Source organism: Pelophylax lessonae (assembly GCF_965119305.1).
Source record: "Pelophylax lessonae genome assembly, chromosome: 4".
Lineage (NCBI taxonomy): Eukaryota > Metazoa > Chordata > Amphibia > Anura > Ranidae > Pelophylax > Pelophylax lessonae.
In genome coordinates this window covers 661597805-661617026 of record NC_138771.1, presented here as the reverse complement: position 1 = coordinate 661617026, position 19222 = coordinate 661597805, and the positions used below count along the sequence as shown (strand labels likewise).

Here is a 19222-nt window from a genome sequence, read left to right as displayed (position 1 = left end):
GCCACTTCTTTGGCCGCTCGGACACTCTTGGTGCCCCCCTGGTGATTGACATAAGCCACGGCCGTGGCATTGTCCGACTGGATCCGAACTGGGCTGCCCTGGAGCTGCTCGGTCCAGGGAATCAGACAAAGTCTGATCGCTCTCAGTTCCAATACATTTATCGGCCACCTGGAGTCTTCCAGGGACCAAAGTCCCTGGACAGATAGCTGACCGAGAATTCCTCCCCATCCGGATAGACTGGCATCCGTGGTCACTATCGTCCAATATATTGGCAGAAATGACATTCCCTGGCTGAGCATCGGAGACCGAAGCCACCAGACCAGAGACTCTCTGGTCTGTTTGCTCAATCGGATCTGATTGTCCAGGGATTCCGGATTCCGATTCCATCTGAGAAGAATCTCTTGCTGAAGAATTCGGGTATGGGACTGGGCAAATGGGACTGCTTCGAAGGAAGCCACCATCAACCCCAGAACCCTCATGCAAGTTTGAAGAGAAGACCAGCTGTTGGATAGTAACAACTGGACTGCTAATTGAATCTTCCGGAGTTTCCCTACCGGAAGAAAAACTCTTGTCCTGACTGTGTCTAGAATTAGACCCAGATATTCGAGCCTCTGGGTGGGAACCAGAAATGACTTTTGCTGGTTCACCAGCCACCCGAATTCCTGTAAAGAAATTATAGTAATTTCTATGTTTTGTAGCAAGGTCTGAGGAGACTCTGCATGAAGCAGAAGATCGTCTAGGTAACCAAGAATCGATATGCCTCTTTGGCGCAGTAGTGCCAACATTGGGGCCAACACCTTCGTGAAGACCCGAGGAGCCGTGGCGAGACCGAAAGGTAACGCCACAAACTGATAGTGGTTCTCTTCTACGGAAAAGCGTAGAAACCGCTGATGTCCTGCGAAAATGGGAATGTGAAGATATGCGTCCTTGATGTCTATGGACGCTAGGACATCCCCTGGATGCAGGAAGGCTGCTACTGTGCGAATGGACTCCATTCTGAATTTTCTTATGTTGACAAAAGAATTGAGTGCCCTTAAGTCCAGAATTGGACGCACTTTGCCCTCTTTCCTGAGTATTGTAAATAGGTTTGAATAAAACCCCTGAAAACGTTCTGTCCAAGGAACGTGGACTACCACTCCTTGTTGTAGTAAATCCGTGACTGCTCTCCGCAGATCTTCTAAACGATCCGGGGATAGTCGAATATTGGAAGGGAAGAATCGCGCCGGTGGGAGAGATCGAAACTCGATCTTGTACCCTGACCTTATGACTTCGCAAACCCACTTGTCCGGGATTCTGGAAAGCCATGGATCCGGGAACCGGCGAAGACGTCCCCCCACCCCAGTTATGGGTGGGGGCGCACCTTCAGGCTTTGGACGATTTATCTTCAGGTCTGGAGGGGGCGGGCTTTTGCTTGCCCGACCAACGTCCCCTGAAGCCTCCTGAAGGAGCTTTGGAGGACTTAATTTTTTCACCCGCGGGACGAAAAAACCTCTTGTGAGCAGAAAAAGAAGGCCCTCGTTTTTCCCAGCACATCCACCTGCATCTCTGCTAAGTGGCGATTTATTGATCTACAGGAGATACACTACAAATAAGGTAGGATTATACCTCCTATGTCTGCTGTAATGCTACAGTCTGCTGGGTAGAGTGTTAGCTCTCAAACCAAGTCCTTCCCACAAACACATACTGTATTTACTAGGGGGACTTTTAGTGTCAGATATATACTGACCATGTATGGAGGGGCCCATAATTCATACTGCCTCATAACGAGGAAAGAAAAAAGGGAACGTTTACTCACCATACCGAACCGACAGGCACCCTCTCTTCACAATACCCTCTCCACCGGGGTGGGGGGTTGTGGACCACTCCGGACGCCTCGACTCTCTGGTTCCTGGCATCCAAGCGAGACTTTTAACTCGCAAGGTCAGTCCCTCCACTGGGACTCCGTCGCGGCCGACCCAGCGCGGAGCTCTGGTCTGCACGCGCTCGTAGGCAGAAACCGGGGTGACCACTGGATCTCAACACCCAGCCCGTCGCCCGGCCCCGCATACTTACTTGAATGTGTCGCGGCCGACCAAGCGCAATGCAATGGTCTGCGCGCGCTCGTAGGCCGGCTGGGGTGACCACTAGTGTCACCCAGTCCGGCGTATTTGCTTGAAGATCTCACAGGAAAAAAATACTGGAGAAAAACTGCCTAAAAAAATCTTTTTTTTTTTTTTTTTTTTTTTTTTTTAAAGAAAAAATCTTGCCAGGACCAAAGAGATCCCAGCAAGGAACTTAGGTCCTTACTCCTGACTAGACAGAAAAAAACTGATTCCCTGTAGCAGAGAGAGGGAGGATATACCCTCAGGGACTGCCCCTAAGGTGGAGCCAGAACGTTTTGTCTTTCTGCCTAGTCCTACTCCTGCGGAGACAACATAACCCAGCTCTTGAGAATCAAGAAGACTACGTCTGTCAATGAGCGATAGAGAAAAGCCACCCCCCTCCACCTGAGACTATTGGCCACTGTTTGCTAGAACTGTCTCTCTCAACCCCCCCCTCTCTCTCTCACCCCCCTCTCTATCTCTCACTCACCACCTTCTCTCTCTCTCACACCCCTCCTCTCTCTCTCTTTCACCCCCTCTCTCTTTCCTTATCATCCCCCTCTCTCTCTCTCGTCCCCCCTCTCTCTTTTTCATCCCCCCACTCTCTCTCTCTCATCCCCCCACTCTCTCATCTCCCCTCTCTCTTTCATCCCCCCTCTCTCTCTTTGATTCCACCCTCTCTCTTTGATTCCCCCCTCTCTCTTTCTCTCTCTCTCATCCCCCCTCTCTCTTTCATCCCCCTCTCTCTTTCATCCCCCCTCTCTCTTTCATCCCCCTCTCTCTTTCATCCCCCCTCTCTCTCTTTTTGATTCCCCCCCTCTCTCTCTCATCTCCCTTCTCTCTCTCATCTCCTCTCTCTCTCTCATCCCCCCTCTCTCTCTCATCCCCCCTCTCTCTCTCATCCCCCCTCTCTCTTTCATCCCCCCTCTCTCTTTCATCCCCCCTCTCTCTCTTTGATTCCCCCCTCTCTCTTTCTCTCTCTCTCATCCCCCCTCTCTCTCTCACCCCCCCCCTCTCTCTCCCTCACCTGCCCCCTCTCTATCTCTCATCCCCCCTCTCTCTCTCACCCCCCCTCTCTCTTCCTCACCTGCCCCCTCTCTATCTCTCATCCCCCCCCCTCTCTCTTTCTCTCCTTCCCTCACCCACACCCCTCTCACTCTCCCTCTCGTGAGATCTCAGGGATTCATGCTGGGACTTGTAGTCCTTCAATTTTGGAGGGAGTCACATCTGTTAAAAAAGGAGTGGGGCAAATTTACATAAGGGGGGGACGCCCAATTTTAGTCTTGCCTAGGGCAGCACAAAACCAAAATACACCACTGGTTACACTAGTGCTCTATACAAACGTACTCAGCTGATCACTGATACTTCTTAACATGTGAAACAACACAACAATATTTGCAATAAAAGTAAGCTATAATACCAAATATACTATTTGTAATAATCTAAATAAAAGTGCAAACAATATAGTGAAAAAAAATAGTGAAATGAAACAATTTTGGAAATTTACTTCCACTTTAACAAAACAAAATGCACATGTCTAAAAGTAAGCAAAGATTTGATTTCAGTCAATTTATGTTGCAGGAAGTAAGCCCCGTCCTATCCCCCATTTCCCTTCTATGTGTGTGTCTACGTATGTCAGGAAGTCAGTGAGTTCTGGAAATGAAGAGTACTAATGATATGAAAGAATAAATAAAATTCACAGATTCTAATGTAAAAGTTTCACATTTCTCTAGAGAATGAAATCATTGACTTGATGGACCTTTCTGTGTGAAAATAATTTGTAAAGCTTTGGGTAGAGTAAACTAAAGCTGTATCAATGTATTTTAGAGCAAGGATGATAATTGTTTTGCCAGATGTAAGTGTTAGGGATGTGTGAGAAGGGCTCTAAAATTTGAGGTTTTCAGTGTCTTACTTCGGAGTTGTGTCATAAGGCGTTCCATCCACCCATCTCCAGGTTCCATCCGCATCCGTTAGACCGATCCACACGTATTCCACTTTTAAAATCCCATCCAGAAACGTCTTTAGAGAGAAAAAAAATTTGGAGTTGAATGCTGTGAATTTTCAGTCCATGCCTTATTGCGCACACACTATGGCCTATTTTGGTCAGACACATTTGGAGCTACCAATATATATTTGGGTTGGATAGGAAACTGGGACCCCAGGTGGAAACCCACACAAACATGATGAGAACACATCACACCTCCAACACAAAAGTAATCCTCCCCCTGGGATACAGACATGATATGACCCATCAGGCTTGTGACATTACTGAGTTCAGCCCTACAAAATGGACAGAAAGGTCAAGGTCGAAAATGGAGGAACGGTGACATTTATTCTAGAAAAGCAATCTTTTGACAGCATGTGGCGATCCAGCATAAAATCAGGGGATTTGGAGCCAAGGACTTTTTATAGTTACATACAGTTGTGTTCAAAATTATTCAACCCCCAATGCTGTAAAGGGTTTTAGGGAATTTAGTGTACATTTGTAATTGTATTCAGAATGAAATCCTACAAGGACTTCTTAAAGAACCATATGCAACTAAAATGACATCAATTGGTTTTGTAATACAGTAGTAAATGTTTCTTTTGTGAATTCTTCATTGACACAATTATTCAACCCCTTAACCACCTTGGCGGTAATGCCGAGCGTGACTCGGGGTGGATTTTTCATTGCAGGAGCGGTAACCCCGAGTCACGCTCGGGGTGGATGTGCAGAGAGCGCAGCGGTGTTCTTTTACCTTCTCCTGGCGATCCAGCGATGATCTCTCATTGCTGAGATCGCCAGCCGAGAGTCCCGCCGCTCCTCCGTCGGTGTGATCACTTCCTAGTTCCGTTCCCTGCAGCAGCAATGCTGCATGGGAGCGGAACTAGGGAGGGAAATTAAAAAAAAAAAAAAAAAAAAACGTTGCACAAAACACAAAACACATTTTATATTTTATATATATATATATATATATATATATATGCATATATATATATATATATATATATATATATATATATATATATATATGCATATATATATATATACCGGTATATATATATATGTGTGTGTATATATATATATATATATATATGCACACACACACACATATATATATAAAATTATATTATTGATTCAATTATAATTCATGTGTTATATATATATATATATATATATATATATATATATATATATATATATATATATATATATATATATATATATATACACACACACACATATATCTATATATAATATATAATGCATGAATTATAATCTAATCAATAATATAATTTTATTATATATTAAATAATAAAATTATATTATTATTTGATTATAATTAGTGTTGAGCGAACACGGACTGTATTATTCGTGTTCGTACCGAATAATTGGATTTTTTGTACCCGAACACGGACACGGACACTTTACTGTATGTTCGGGTAAAAATCCGTGTTCGGTCGTTTTATTTCCGGGTTTTGCATGCTTTGGCGCTCTTTTCATGGCGGGCTTTCAACAGCCAATCAACAATCGTTTAACTGGTGTGCCTTAAGCCATCCCAGCCATGCCTGCAAATGTCTCAGTAGCTGTGATTGGCCGTCTGAAGCATGTGACCAAGTCTTTATAAGTTCGAGGCAGCCGCAGCGGCGTCATTATGCTGCTTAGATTCAGGGACAGAGCACACATCAACGTGCTGGCTGCTGATTAGGGAAAGATAGGCAGGAAAAAACCATTTGTGTCCGGATAGAATTGAGGGACAGGTCGGAGTGTTTAGGCAGGGCGAGTTGTAGGCATTTTAGGGATAGAGTCTGCTGAATTATAGGGTCAGTGTCTTCTACAAACTACAATCGATATTGCTGTGTGGGGGGTGGGGTGAATCTGCACTCAATCCTGATCTACGATCTCTTCTCAATCCTGTTAGGGACAGAGTCTGCTGAATTTTAGGGAAACTGTGTTCTACAAACTACAATCGATATTGCTGTGTGGTGTGGGATTGGAGATAGGCAGGTGTCAGTGATCCACATCCATTTTTCTGTGTGTGAGCTGCAGTGAACACAATCTTTTTGGGCTGCAGTGAACACAATCTTTTTGGGCTGCAGTGAACACAATCTTTTTGGGCTGCAGTGAACACAATCTTTTTGGGCTGCAGTGAACACAATCTTTTTGGGGTGCAGTGAACAAAATCTTTTTGGGGTGCAGTGAACACAATCCTTTTTGGTGTGCAGTGAACACAATCTTTGTGGGGTGCAGTGAACAAAATCCTTTGTGGGGTGCAGTGAACACAATCTTTTTGGGGTGCAGTGAACAAAATCCTTTTTGGGGTGCAGTGAACAACATCCTTTTTGGGGTGCAGTGAACACAATCTTTTTGGGGTGCAGTGAACAAAATCCTTTGTGGGGTGCAGTGAACACAATCTTTTTGGGGTGGAGTGAACAACATCCTTTTTGGGGTGCAGTGAACAAAATCCTTTTTGGGGTGCAGTGAACAAAATCATTTTTGGGGTGCAGTGAACACAATCTTTTTGGGGTGCAGTGAACACAATCTTTGTGGGGTGCAGTGAACACAATCTTTTTGGGGTGGAGTGAACAACATCCTTTTTGGGGTGCAGTGAACAACATCCTTTTTGGGGTGCAGTGAACACAATCTTTTTGGGGTGCAGTGAACACAATCTTTGTGGGGTACAGTGAACAGAATCTTTGTGGGGTGCAGTGAACACAATCTTTGGGGGGTACAGTGAACACAATCTTTGTGAGGTGCAGTGAACACAATCTTTGTGGGGTGCAGTGAACACAATCATTGTGGGGTGCAGTGAACTCAATCTTTGTGGGGTACAGTGAACACAATCTCATACTTCTGAAGGTTTGAGGGTGCTGCCTGTTCCATACTCCCCCTACTCCTCATCTAGCCTTTTAGGGGTACAAACAATAGTAATTGGGGCCTAGTGTGGTTGTGTACGTGTGATATACATACACTTTTTTGGGATCATATTTTCTATTCCGCTATTTAATCAAAAACCTTTGGGGATCAGTTAAATTGGGGGATAGTCTGTGTTGGTACGTGTGAGAGAGATCCACCTTTCCAAGTTGTTGGGGTTCATCTCATACTTCTGAAGGTTTGAGGGTGCTGCCTGTTCCATACTCCCCCTACTCCTAGCCTTTTAGGGGTACAAACAATAGTAATTGGGGCCTAGTGTGGTTGTGTACGTGTGATATACATACACTTTTTTGGGATCATATTTTCTATTCCGCTATTTAATCAAAAACCTTTGGGGATCAGTTAAATTGGGGGATAGTCTGTGTTGGTACGTGTGAGAGAGATCCACCTTTCCAAGTTGTTGGGGTTCATCTCATACTTCTGAAGGTTTGAGGGTGCTGCCTGTTCCATACTCCCCCTACTCCTCATCTAGCCTTTTAGGGGTACAAACAATAGTAATTGGGGCCCAGTGTGGTTGTGTACGTGTGATATACATACACTTTTTTGGGATCATATTTTCTATTCCACTATTTAATCAAAAACCTTTGGGGATCAGTTAAATTGGGGGATAGTCTGTGTCGGTACGTGTGAGAGAGATCCACCTTTCCAAGTTGTTGGGGTTCATCTCATACTTCTGAAGGTTTGAGGGTGCTGCCTGTTCCATACTCCCCCTACTCCTCATCTAGCCTTTTAGGGGTACAAACAATAGTAATTGGGGCCTAGTGTGGTTGTGTACGTGTGATATACATACACTTTTTTTGGATCATATTTTCTATTCCGCTATTTAATCAAAAACCTTTGGGGATCAGTTAAATTGGGGGATAGTCTGTGTTGGTACGTGTGAGAGAGATCCACCTTTCCAAGTTGTTGGGGTTCATCTCATACTTCTGAAGGTTTGAGGGTGCTGCCTGTTCCATACTCCCCCTACTCCTCATCTAGCCTTTTAGGGGTACAAACAATAGTAATTGGGGCCCAGTGTGGTTGTGTACGTGTGATATACATACACTTTTTTGGGATCATATTTTCTATTCCGCTATTTAATCAAAAACCTTTGGGGATCAGTTAAATTGGGGGATAGTCTGTGTCGGTACGTGTGAGAGAGATCCACCTTTCCAAGTTGTTGGGGTTCATCTCATACTTCTGAAGGTTTGAGGGTGCTGCCTGTTCCATACCCCCCCTACTCCTCATCTAGCCTTTTAGGGGTACAAACAATAGTAATTGGGGCCTAGTGTGGTTGTGTACGTGTGATATACATACACTTTTTTTGGATCATATTTTCTATTCCGCTATTTAATCAAAAACCTTTGGGGATCAGTTAAATTGGGGGATAGTCTGTGTCGGTACGTGTGAGAGAGATCCACCTTTCCAAGTTGTTGGGGTTCATCTCATACTTCTGAAGGTTTGAGGGTGCTGCCTGTTCCATACCCCACCTACTCCTCATCTAGCCTTTTAGGGGTACAAACAATAGTAATTGGGGCCTAGTGTGGTTGTGTACGTGCGAGATACATACACTTTTTTTGATCATATTTCCTATTCCGCTATTCAATAAAAACCTTTGAGGATCAATTGAATTGCGGGATAGTCTGTGTCGGTACGTGTGAGAGAGATCCACCTTTCCAAGTTGTTGGGGTTCATCTCATACTTCTGAAGGTTTGAGGGTGCTGCCTGTTCCATACTCCCCCTACTCCTCATCTAGCCTTTTAGGGGTACAAACAATAGTAATTGGGGCCCAGTGTGGTTGTGTACGTGTGATATACATACACTTTTTTTGGATCATATTTTCTATTCCGCTATTTAATTTAACTGGGCCTCCATGCGAGACCTGTGTGCCTTGTTGCGCTGTTTTGAGTACTCCACCAACATGGCCAGTGGCAATGACGCCGTTCTCAGCTTAACTATCCCACTTCTATGCCTCCTTGAAAAAACAATTCGGGCGATGATGGAAGAGGATGTGGCACAGGATGAGGAGGAGGAGGAGGATGAAGAGGTAACATTTCCAAGGCTTTCAGGGCAGTCATTCGCAAGGGGCTCCGAGGGTGGGTTCCTGCACACGCAAACGCCAGGGACGCAATTGTCCAGCAAGGGCACAGTTCTGGAGGATGAGGAGGATGAGGAGGAGGAGGAGCTGGAGGAGGAGATGGAACCATGTTCACAGCAGGGTGGCACCCAGGCCAGCTCATGGCCATCACTGGTGCGTGGCTGGGGGGATACAGAGGACACGGACGATACACCTCCCACAGAGGACAGCCTTTCGTTGCCTCTGGGCAGCCTGGCACACATGAGCGATTACATGCTGCAGTGTCTCCACAACGACCGCCGAGTTGCCCACATTCTAACTTGTGCTGATTACTGGGTGGCCACGCTGCTGGATCCCCGTTACAAGGACAACGTACCGTCCTTAATTCACTCACTGGAGCGCGATCGCAAGATGCGCGAGTACAAGCGCACGCTGGTAGACGCCATGCTGCTGGCATTCCCATCTGACAGCGGGGCCACAGTGGAAGCACAAGGCAGAGGAGGAGGAGGAGGAGGTCGCCAACGCAACCAGGGCACCGCCAGCACCTCAGAAGGCAGGGTTAGCATGGCCGAAATGTGGAAAAGCTTTGTCAGCACGCCACAACAAACAGCAGCACCAGCAGCTCAGATGGAACGTCTTAGCAGGAGGCAGCATTTTACCAACATGGTGGAGCAGTATGTGTGCACACGCCTACATGTAGTGAATGACGGGTCTGCCCCCTTCAACTTCTGGGTCTCCAAATTGGGCACATGGCTTGAGCTTGCCCTTTACGCCTTGGAGGTGCTGGCGTGCCCTGCAGCCAGTGTATTATCTGAACGGGTATTTAGCACGGCTGGGGGCGTTATAACAGACAAGCGCAGCCGCCTGTCCAGAGACAATGTGGACAAGCTCACGTTCATTAAAATGAACCAGGCATGGATCCCACGGGACTTTTCCGTACCTTATGCAGAATAGCAATGGATACCGACCTTACCCACCCATTGTTCCATTTTTGCTCTTTCTCACTCTTTTGGGGTGTACCCTCATTTAAAATTTTTGAAAAGAAGCAGTGTTGGCTACCTCGTCCTCCTCCTCAGGGCCAGATTAATGTAGGGGCTATTGGAGCTGCAGCTCCAGGCCCCTACCTTTTATATAGGCCCCGGGTTGGCCATATTCACTGTTACCGCTCTTCTGTCACTTGTAAACACAGAAGTCTGGCTTCTATGCTCGCTTCCCCAGGCAGCACCCTCAGAACCTCCCCACACAGCGTGAAGGCCGGACAAGGAGGGACAGTTGGCGATGCATGGATGTGTTTATGGGCTTCAGAGACAGCATCCCATGTTGAATTAGGCATGCATGGCTGCACCCTTCCTCCTCTGGGTGCATGGCAAGGCACGGCCCTTAAGGCCCTTCAAAATCCTCAGCACCAAGCCCATGATGCTGTTAATCCGGCCCTGGTCCTCCTCCACCGCCGCTTCCACCTACACCGCCCATAGGTGTGCGCAGCCTATTGCATTAAGGTGTGCACCCCAAAGTTGAAATACACATGCATGTGTTTGCCAGCAGGGAGAGTAATGTATCGGGGCCATGTACCTGTAGGCAAGGAGAAATAGAGCAGAGCAGGTCCCAGGGAGATCTTTCCCATCTCCTCACTGGCAATGCTATGTGCCCTAGGTGATTAGGGTGTGCCCAGGCACACCCAGCACACCCTGTGCGCACGCCTATGTCACCGCCACATCCACCACCACCTCAACCTCCCTCCTACTCCATATGGGCCTCGTCCTTCAGAGATGAAGAAGAACATTGTTTTATTTTTCTGTTTTTTTTTTGTTGTTTTAAGTTATTTCCCTATCCACATTTGTTTGCAGAGCACTTGCCATGCTCTTAATTACGTTTTGCTGCCATTTGCAGCACTCTAGCCCTTTCCTTTGGTGTTTTAGAGCCATTTTAGTGCCTTAAAGTTCGGGTCCCCATTGACTTCAATGGGGTTCGGTGTCCGGGAAAAGTTCGGTAAAAGTCCGGGACACGGACCCGGACTTTTTTTTAAAGTTCGGCCGAACCCGTCGAACACGGACATCTAGGTGTTCGCTCAACCCTAATTATAATTCATGCGTTTGTGTTTCAAATTTATCACATCTGGGATGTCTACTAGACTCTTGTTTTGGTCAGGTTTGAGTCAGTAATTACTAAGAATTGTAGGCCTATAATACATAACGCCAAATTTCCATGAAAACAATTGTACCGCTTTTGGTATGTAATTCCTGACATAATCATACCGCCAGGGAGGTTAAAGACGACCACTCTGAAGAACAGAGGTTCATTGAAGTGTTTTCAATCAGGTATTGAAAACACCTGTGGATGTCAGGGAGCAGCAATAAAGCCTAATAAGCACCAATTAGGCAGCTTTAAAATGACTGTGATACTCAGCTCCTTCTAGACATTTACTGGTGTGGTTACAAACATGGTGAAGTCAAGAGAATGGTCCAGGAAGACAACAGAAGAGGTGATTACTCTTCACAGGAAGGGCAATGGCTATAAGAAGATTGCAAAGATGTTAAACATACAAAGAGACACCATAGGAAGCATCATTCACAAATTCAAGGCAAAGGGCACTGTTGAAACGCTACCTGGTCGTGGCAGAAAGAAGATGCTGACTTCGACTGCTGTGCGCTACCTGAAGCGCACAGTGGAGAAAAAAGTCCCCGTGTGACTGCTGAGGAACTGAGAAAAGATTTGTCAGATGTGGGTACTGAAGTTTCTGCTCAGACAATATGGCGCACACTGCGTGATGAAGGCCTCCATGCCAGAACTCCCAGGCGCACCCACTTGCTGTCTCCAAAGAATAAGAAGAGTCGACTGCAGTATGCCAAAAGTCATGTGGACAAACCACAGAAGTTTTGGGATAGTGTTCTGTGGACTGATGAAACAAAATTAGAACTGTTTGGGCCCATGGATCAACGCTATGTTTGGAGGAGGAAGAACAAGGCCTATGAAGAAAAGAACACCTTGCCTACTGTGAAGCATGGCGGGGGGTCAATCATGCTTTGGGGCTGTTTTGCTTCTGCAGGTACAGGGAAGCTTCAGCGTGTGCAAGGTACCATGAATTCTCTTCAGTACCAGGAGACATTGGATGACAATGTGATGCAGTCCGTCACAAACCTGAGGCTTGGGAGACGTTGGACCTTTCAACAGGACAATGATCCCAAGCATACCTCCAAGTCCACTAGAGCATGGTTGCAGATTAAAGGCTGGAACATTTTGGAGTGGCCATCACAGTCACCAGACTTAAATCCGATTGAGAACCTCTGGTGGGACTTAAAGAAAGCAGTTGCAGTGCACAAGCCTAAGAATGTGACTGAACTGGAGGCTTTTGCCCATGACGAATGGGCGAAGATACCCGTAGATCGCTGCAAGACACTTGTGTCAAGCTATGCTACACGTTTGAAAGCTGTTATAACTGTAAAAGGATTTTGTACTAAGATTGAATGTCACTTGGGGGTTGAATAAAACTGATAATGATGTGAGCACAGAAAAGACATTTGTGGTTATTTCATTATAAATGTTATGTTATATTTGTCTGACCTACACGTGCCTCTTTGATTTAATTGTAAGCAGGATGACTGAATGATCAAAATCAATGTCAAACTGGCCAAAACAATCAATTTCAGTGGGGGTTGAATCATTTTGAACACAACTGTAGTTAGTCTGGTTGAAAAAATACACAAGTTCATTCATTTCAACCAATGAACCTTGCATACAAACCTATAGGTTCTGAGAAAAGAAAAACATATTTACACTGAAAATTATTTTAAATGTAGCAGGTTTTCCAGGAATTGGGTCTGATGTGGGTCTGCCATTGTTACCGGTTACCTCTCCAGCCCATGTGAGCTGCGACCCTGGGTGTGAGACATGGACGACTCCGGCATCTTTGTTTTGTTGTTTTATTGTATTTTAGGGGATGGGAGAAGGGGAGGAGTGGGATACTCCTCTAGGCTCAACTAGGTACAACTTTGGGACTTTCTCAGAAAAATGTCTGTCAACGCTGTCTTGACGCCAGGCGACGCTAGCCAACGCTCACTGACGCTTAGAACACACTGTAACTTGAAAGAAGTGCTGGAACCTTTACTTTAAATCCAGAAGATCCAGGACTATAGAACATTGAACTTCAGATACTGGTTGCACTGCAAAGTCACCGACTACTCCCTCCAGCCCTCCGCTGGCTTGAGTTAGCTTGTTGTGAATTCCTGTATAGCTGCAACTCTCAACTGATGCTCTGTACTCTTCAGGGCCCAAACTGCAGGTGCCCCTTTTAACTCTTCAGGGTCCCCTGACTAGGTCCCCCCTCTGTCACTTCAGGGTCCTCAACCTAGGTACCCCCTTTTCAGCTAGCTGACACTGGGATCCCAGAACCTTCTCCAGAGTGGTCCCCTCTGACTGCAGGCAGACACCAGGGGCAATCCTCAGTACTCACGACCTGTGTAGGTTTTCCTGGGACTGGACCCCTCTCGCTCTCCGCTGGTTCTCGGCACACTGGATCCCTTCAGCTCAACTCAGCACTCTCCGGACTCTCAGGCGGCCCCCCGAGACATCTGCTTCCTCAAACAGGAGGAGAGACAGCCGTACTCTCCCTCAGGGGCAGACTGGCAACTTTCAGACCAGGGGGAAAGTACAAACCAGAGGCCCATGGTGCAGCGAGCAGGCCACCCCCCCCCCCACTCTCCCTCTTCCTGGCCTCCTCCTGACCCCCATTCCAGGCTGAAGCTCTGCTCCAGATACTCTCTACTCACTGGCTGAATCTGGGTTCCTGACACAGGGCCATGGCTTGGCCATGCAGAGGGCAGTTGGGGGGAGCTGGAACAGCTCAGTTGGGGCTGGCTGGGGGAGGAGAGTCTCCAGTAGGGCATGGAACCGGCCTCTGCTCAGACACAGTTTACACCATCCATGCTGGGGGAAGAGGCCTGTCCTTGTCTTCAACCCACACTCAGTAGGTCAGCGGCAGGGACTTTTTACTTCTCTTCACCAGGAATCCTTTAGGCATGTCTGTGGCAAAAGCAGTGCAGCCTTTTTATGGAGCACCAGAGCGGCCCAGGGGGCAATTGCCCCCCTGCCCCCTGGCCCAGTCCTCCCCTGCTCTCCCTCCTGGGACTCTGCTCCCACCAAAGACGCTAAGTCATGCACCCCTTCAGACTTATACCCGCTTCCAGAATCCTTTGCAGCAGAATCTGCGTTCTGGGGTAGATACAAGTCTGAATGTATTCCTGATTGGGTGTCCTCCACTGCCCTATCAGAAGCCTCTCACAGAGTCAGTGGGGAGACTTCCCTTTCAGGAGACACACTTGGGATCAATGACAACCTACCTGACAAAAATAAATAATGGCCTTGCTGTTAGGCAGGCAAGGCCTACTATGCATTTACCTAGCACCTACCTGTAGGGTGCTACACCAAGAAAGCTTTCCACGTGATTAACTCAGGTGCTGCCACTATTGGCCTCATCTAAATACGCCAGCTTGATGGCTCCTACTTTACTCAATGGTATCCTTAAATTAATTCTTATTTCAGGTAAAAAAAACTGAGACCAGGGAGTAAGCATGAAATAAGGAAAACTCCCAATTTTATTGGGTAAGGTACATTTTTTTCTTAAGACAGGTTTTATTTAGTCTGTCAAAAGGGAAAAAAATAGAAGTGCACACCAGGAGACTGCCTAGTTAGATGTGCATCAAGTAGGCTTCAGCTTGTCTCCTCCTAAACCACGCCCCTCCAACGCGTTTCACCCACTCACAGGCTTAGTCATAGATGGTGAAACACATTACAGGAGCATGGCTTGGGAGGGGGTGAGCTGAAGCTTACTTGTTACACATCCGACGGGGTGGTCTCCCGGTATGCGCTTCTGTATTTTTCTTTTGACAGACTGTCTATCGGGCGAGATGGGTCCTTTGGAAGACAACATCTGGCAGTGTTTGGAATCACTGGGTTGATAACTTTGGGGTTTGGAGGTGCCCTTTTTGTCTATATGGGTCACAGTTTTTTATTTAGTGCTACTTTTCACCTTCAAAGAATGTTGTAGGCCAATAATGTGAACACAAAAGACTAAAAAAGCCAAGTTTTTTTTTTTTTCAGAAGTATTTTCAACCTTACATGAAAAAGGGTAAAAAAAACAGGACTTTGGCTTGGCTTTGGCCAAGCAAAAAAACAATTAAATAAAGAGTTTTTGTTATTTTTACATGGGTGTAATGGTATTATATGACCTATACAATCAGAAGGGTATCTGTAAGAAAAGGTTATTTTTTTCCTTAAAAGAAACTTATATTAAAGTAAATATGTACAGTATGTTGACATTGCTAACCTTCTTCTAAACATGCTAGTGGCTTAGATAGAACTCCAACCAAAACTGTTATTTTTTTTTCTATTTTTTTGGAGTACAGATGGGCCAAACACTCCCCTGTTCGGGAGTTCTGCTGCGAACCGAACAGGGAAGTGTTTGGCCCTACTGTTCTAACGTTGAACAGCGAACCCTATTGGAGTCTATGGAAACCGAACAGGAAAAATCAAAAGTTCCCATTTTAAAGGCTTATATGCAAGTTATTGGTCATAAGTGGGGTATGGGGGTCTGGGTACTACTCCAGGGGACATGGATCAATAAAAAAAAAAAAATGGAAAAACTATTTTTTTTTTTTAGAAGCAGTGATTTTAATGATGCCTAAAGTGCAAAAATACAAATGAAAAATTACTTTAAATATAGTGCTTGGGAGGTTCCCCTTAATGTGCCTGTAAAGTGGTGCATCTGTAGCATGCAATAAACACGCTGCAGCAAAAATTACATTTCTAAAGAAAACAAAAAGGAGTCAAATCCCATTTAAAATGAATTGCGGTTACAATTGCTGGCTCCCAGCTATTAAAAAAATTAAAGAAAAAAATGGCATGGGGTCCCCTTCAAAATCCATACCAGACCCTTATCCAGGCACATAGCGTGGAAGGTCAGGAAAGGGGGGGGGGCAGGAAAGTGCCCCCCTCCTTAACCATACCAGGCCACATGTCCTCCACATGGGGGGTGCTCTGGGGCAGGGAGGCTCAGCCCCCCACCCCAGAGCACCTTTTCCCCATGTTGATGGGGACAAGGGCCTCTTCCCGACAAACCTGGGCTGTGTTTTTCGGGGTCTGTGGGTGGGCGCCTGAACAAGGGGGGCCCCAGATCCCGCCCCCCCTATGTGAATGGGTATTGGGTACCTACATTCATCAAAAAATATTGTGCAAAAAAAATAAACACACAAGATGAGTTTTTGACAAATCCTTTATTAAAAATGAAAAAAATAGTGTACCGTTCCCCCCCCCGCCCCGATGTAAATCCATCGTCAATCACGCCTCACGCTGCACCCGCCAGCCCAAAAAAAACAAGTTTGCTCTCGTTGAACGCTTTCTGTGGTTTCTGCCTATTCATGGTTTGACAGTTCTTATATAGGGAATGGGCGGGGCCATACCAGTGAGGTCACCTGATGGTCCCCTCCTTCATGACAACACCAACCCAGCATGCAACAGTCCATGACGTCACCAGGCTGCGTGCCCAGATAAGGGTCTGGTACGGATCTTGGGTGGGCCCCACGCCAGTTTTTTTTTTTTTTTTTTTTATCCTGGCATGTGCTTCCCCTTAAAACCTATACCAGACCCAATTTTTATTTTTTTTTGCTGTAGCTGTTTAAGGCATGCTTAAGATGTGCCACTTTACAGGCAGACTAGGGGGACCCCCCAAGCACTATATTTAGAGGATTTTTTTTTTTAACCAGCACATGACATCAGAAGAGGGTGGTGTCATGGGTGACATAACTGGGTGGCCCCGGTCCTTACCTATAAAAGAGCTGTCAACCCTTAAGTGGGTGAAGTTCCCGCCAAGCACCCCATTTGTTTGTGTGTTCAGTGAACACACGAACAGCTGATGTTCGAGTCAAACTTATGCTCGACTCGAACATCAAGCCCATCCCTGATTATTAGTGCCCTGATTCTCAGTGCAGCCCCATCAATGCCAATCAGTGCCTATCAGTGCCACCTCATCAGTGTAGCCTCATCTGTGCCCATCAGTGCAGCCTTATCAGTAGCCCTCAGTGCACCTTCATCAGTGCACATCAGTGCAGCCTCATTAGTGCCCAACAGTGCATCCTCATCAGTGCACATCAGTGAAAAGGAAAAATTACTTATTTGCAAAACTTTATAACAGAAACTAAGAAAAAAAATTGTTTACTTTTTTGGTAGTTTTTTGTATGTTTAGCCCAATAGTGATTAACTACCACCAAAAGAAAGCTCTATCTGTCTCAAAAAATGATAAAAATTTCATATGGGTACAGTGTTGCATAACCATGCAATTGTCTTTCACATCGTGACAGCGCTGAAAGCTGACAATTGGCCTGGGCAGGAAGTGGGTAAAAGTGCCTGGCATTGAATTGGTTAAATTGATCCCTGAGACTAAGGCCCCTTTCACACAGGCGGACCATTCAGATCTGCCTGTCATTTTTTTGGGCGGATATATACGGTCACCCCATGCATGTCTTTGGGGCATCGGCCGCTGACATCCGATCCAATCCATCAAATCTGGACGGATGGAAACCCTATTTTCCATCCATCCAGCGGATCAGATCAAGTGAGAATGGATAGGCGGTCCGTTCCCATCCGATTCCCCCATAGAGATGCATGGGGACCTGACAGCTGTGTCTCCGCACACAGCGCGGAGAACAGCTGTCATCTTTCTGCTCAGCGGGGGATCGACGGCTCGATTCCCCGCTGAGATAAACGGAGTCCGTTTGACGGACTCCTAGTTTTTAAAGAGCCCTAAGTGCTGGACAATTCCCTGGAAACCAGTGTTGCATTTTGATGCAGGGTAATCAGATGCTCAAAGACTTGCCCCATGGTCTCCAGCTGTGGGGCCTTGGGCTATTCACTTGTAACAACTACTGCTACTGCTGCTAAAAGACTATCCTCTGATTGCTGATTTTTGCTAAGTGTTTCTTTGGAAGCATGCCATGCCAAGACTTCCATGTCCTAATCCCCCTCTCGTTACCAGTTCAGCAATTACCTATAAAAAAAGACAATCGTTAGGTTGCTTTTGGAGCCAGAGTGGATAGACTAATGCTTGGGTGGCTGATGATACTTGTTCTGTTTGGGGGAGAACTAGCTTACTTTGGTGGCTCCAGTTGGGAATGGAAAGCACTTCTATACCTAGAGATAATTTTGGCTTGGTGGTACATGGTCATCTTCTCCAACAGGAACCCCATTCCCTGATGCCAATTTCTTGCCCTCCAGACCCTTCTTCCTGTCTGATCTTGAAAGTAAATGACCAGGCACATAAGACATGTAGGAAACATTACTAAAGAGCATAGTAGAAATTGTGGAATCAAGTGCCACCAAAAGTTCACAAATATCTAACCTGAAGTATCGGATGGTATTTCATAAATGTGTTCAAACTTTTAGCAAGAGACCCCAAGGACTGATTTTCAATACATGATAAAAAAATGTAGGGTAGATGGAGGAAATGACCAAGAACAATTCATCATTCTCACCTTCTCCCCCTCACTATTAATCACCACCAGATGGGCCTTCATTTTCTTGCATTCCTTTTCAGAGTCGTTCCATGACTTCTTATTTGAGGAGATATAGTAACAGCTGATTCCATATTGTTTCCATCCTGTACTGCATTTTAGATCAGGAGAGCCTGAGGAAGGAAGAAGGAGGATCATGAGGGCCATGCCACATTGAATTCATTATATAGTAGAAGCCCAGTTGGACCCAGATAGTAAAATTGCTAGGGTTTTATTGAAAAATGGCATTACATATTGTTATCCCCTTGTATGTCTTGGATACTCCACTTGTGGGATCTACTTGCCTTAATTCCAAGTTTTGCTTCTGTGCACCTGGGAACTTTGTGTGTCACCACCCAACTTTGTATGGCCCTGCAGGGATAGTGGGAACCCATCATAATGGGCACAATAGGTTGGAAGACCTGCAAACTCAATGCAGGGATGACCAAAGCTCTCAATATAGGCACATCAGTTATTCAGACACAGGAATAAGTGCAGAGATGGAGAAAATCCCTTGTAATGGTTACAGCAGGTGTGCAGACATGAGAACCCGTGTGTATAAAAATGGGAACTTTTAGAGTCAAAAGTGGGTATGGAGACTCCCATCTGGTCAGTCAGCTGTCCATATCCT

At 46.0% G+C, this 19222-nt stretch overlaps 1 protein-coding gene across 1 annotated transcript in view; it reads right to left on the bottom strand.

The window, feature by feature from the left end:
* LOC309553071 (C-type lectin domain family 10 member A-like) overlaps nucleotides 1-19222 on the bottom strand; it is a gene marked incomplete at its 5' end in the record, with an annotated part of 117834 nt that overhangs the window by 36934 nt on the left and 61678 nt on the right. Inside the window, 2 exons of the mRNA XM_082253970.1 lie at nucleotides 3994-4100; nucleotides 18574-18725. Coding sequence (XP_082110096.1) covers nucleotides 3994-4100; nucleotides 18574-18725 — 259 coding nt within the window. The remainder of the gene's footprint in view (nucleotides 1-3993; nucleotides 4101-18573; nucleotides 18726-19222) is intronic.